Source organism: Pundamilia nyererei, unplaced genomic scaffold, assembly GCF_000239375.1.
Source record: "Pundamilia nyererei isolate P.nyererei 1_Seehausen unplaced genomic scaffold, PunNye1.0 scaffold00622, whole genome shotgun sequence".
NCBI classification, from domain to species: domain Eukaryota; kingdom Metazoa; phylum Chordata; class Actinopteri; order Cichliformes; family Cichlidae; genus Pundamilia; species Pundamilia nyererei.
The window spans coordinates 75,166-76,745 of record NW_005188023.1 but is presented as its reverse complement, the minus strand read 5'-3'; the positions used below and the strand labels follow the sequence as shown (position 1 = coordinate 76,745).

The 1,580-nt window shown below is 45.9% G+C and overlaps 1 protein-coding gene across 2 annotated transcripts in view; it reads right to left on the bottom strand.

The window, feature by feature from the left end:
- The window catches only part of tmem70 (transmembrane protein 70), a 3,747-nt gene extending 2,572 nt beyond the window's left edge, over nt 1-1,175 (bottom strand). Inside the window, exon 1 of one of the 2 annotated variants that reach the window (XM_005754672.2) lies at nt 798-1,175. In XM_005754672.2, the coding sequence (XP_005754729.1) occupies nt 798-980 (183 nt within the window). In that variant the 5' untranslated portion in view covers nt 981-1,175. The remainder of the gene's footprint in view (nt 1-797) is intronic. The other variant, XM_013907935.1, reaches the window with a different exon arrangement.
- Nucleotides 1,176-1,580: the final 405 nt, after the last annotated feature.

The following is a 1,580-nucleotide window of genomic DNA, read 5'->3' as shown; positions in this document are numbered from 1 at the left end:
ATATATATATATACATACATATATATATATATACACACACACACACACACATGAAAATACATGTAATATATCTTGCTTGATATATTTGATGTCTTCAGGTTGTATCTACAATGTACGAAGTAGTGAAAATAAAGAAAAACCATTAAATAGAAAGGTGTGTCCAAACATTTGATATAGAAACCGCCACTCGTCTTTCTGTCCATTTTCTTATTCGAGCCTGGATTATACTTGTGTGTAAATGTTTGCACTTCATTAAAGAGCCAAAACACATCAAAGTATTTTCTACAGGCGACGGTCAAATACGATGATCACTCTTCAAGAACAACACAACTCTGCAGTTCCAACCAACGAACGAAGGATCCTAATGTAACATATGTGTTAAATACTTGTGAATTTCACCCAACTAACATGTATCAGCTGAGTCTGTAAATGTGTAACGACGTGGTTACGGATACTCAGACATGTTCATGTCACCGTTTATCTATTTATTGATGAGTGGAGTATCCACGTGCTTTTGTCTGTTATGACCTCTGTAAATGTTCACGTCAGACAATCTGTCACATGCTTCTGTTACCATCCAGCTGACATTACCCTCCCTGGGACCGCCCACGTCACTGTTCGGCTCAGCTGACACATTTACGTCACTCACTCAAAATGACGCTTAAACTTTCAGAACAGCGGTGCGCATGTCACTGTAGAAACGCCGGTTAGCTGTTAGCTGGAGCAGTGCAGCATTGTTACTCATGACATCATCAGCGTATGCAGTAAAGCGTCGCGATGCTGACGCTCATGTGTACCTGACGGTTAAATACCTCGTTGAGAGCCAGGAGCGAGTGCCTGAGAGTTAGCTGCTTCCTCCTCACTGCGCTCACGCAGCACACGGAGAATGGCGCGCGATGCTGCGCGAAGTTAAACTGACCGTTACTGAAAATCCGGGGAAGAGCTCGAGACCGTAACCGCAGGAAACGCGCAGACAGCATCTTTGACGTTTTCTGTACTTTCTTTGTTATTACTGCTGAAAGCGGCTCTGACTCTCTGACCTACGAACTCCACACACGCTGCAAATCTCGCCTCCCGTTTCTTCTTCTTCTTTGTGTTTAACGGCGGTTGGCAACCAACGTAAAGGAGCATTACCGCCTCCTACTGTTCCGGAGTATGGGTCAGACAGTGAGTTTACAATTTGTATCAAAAAAACCCTACACTCTTTCATAAACACCTATATCCTTCAGAAACCCCACCAGTTCCCTCACCTGGGCCCTCTACCCTCCAACACACTCTTCAGATTAAATTCCCTGCTCCGTCAACCTATTCTGCAGAACTGTCCTCTCCACATCATAACCCTTGCACCGCAGTATTACATGCTCCACTGTCTCCACCTCCTCCTGGCACACTCCACAAAGCCCCGTCTCATGGGTCGTGTCCAAATTCATGGGCTGCATCCTCCCGAGGACCCGACCTTCGCGGTCTACGTGGGCTGGGTCCTCAGAAGGTCGGGTAGGCCGGAAGTAAACGGCCGTGAAATTGGACGGTCTAGCCTTCTGATTAGCGTCACCGCTGTCTCGGTGGAGTTTAATAAACTC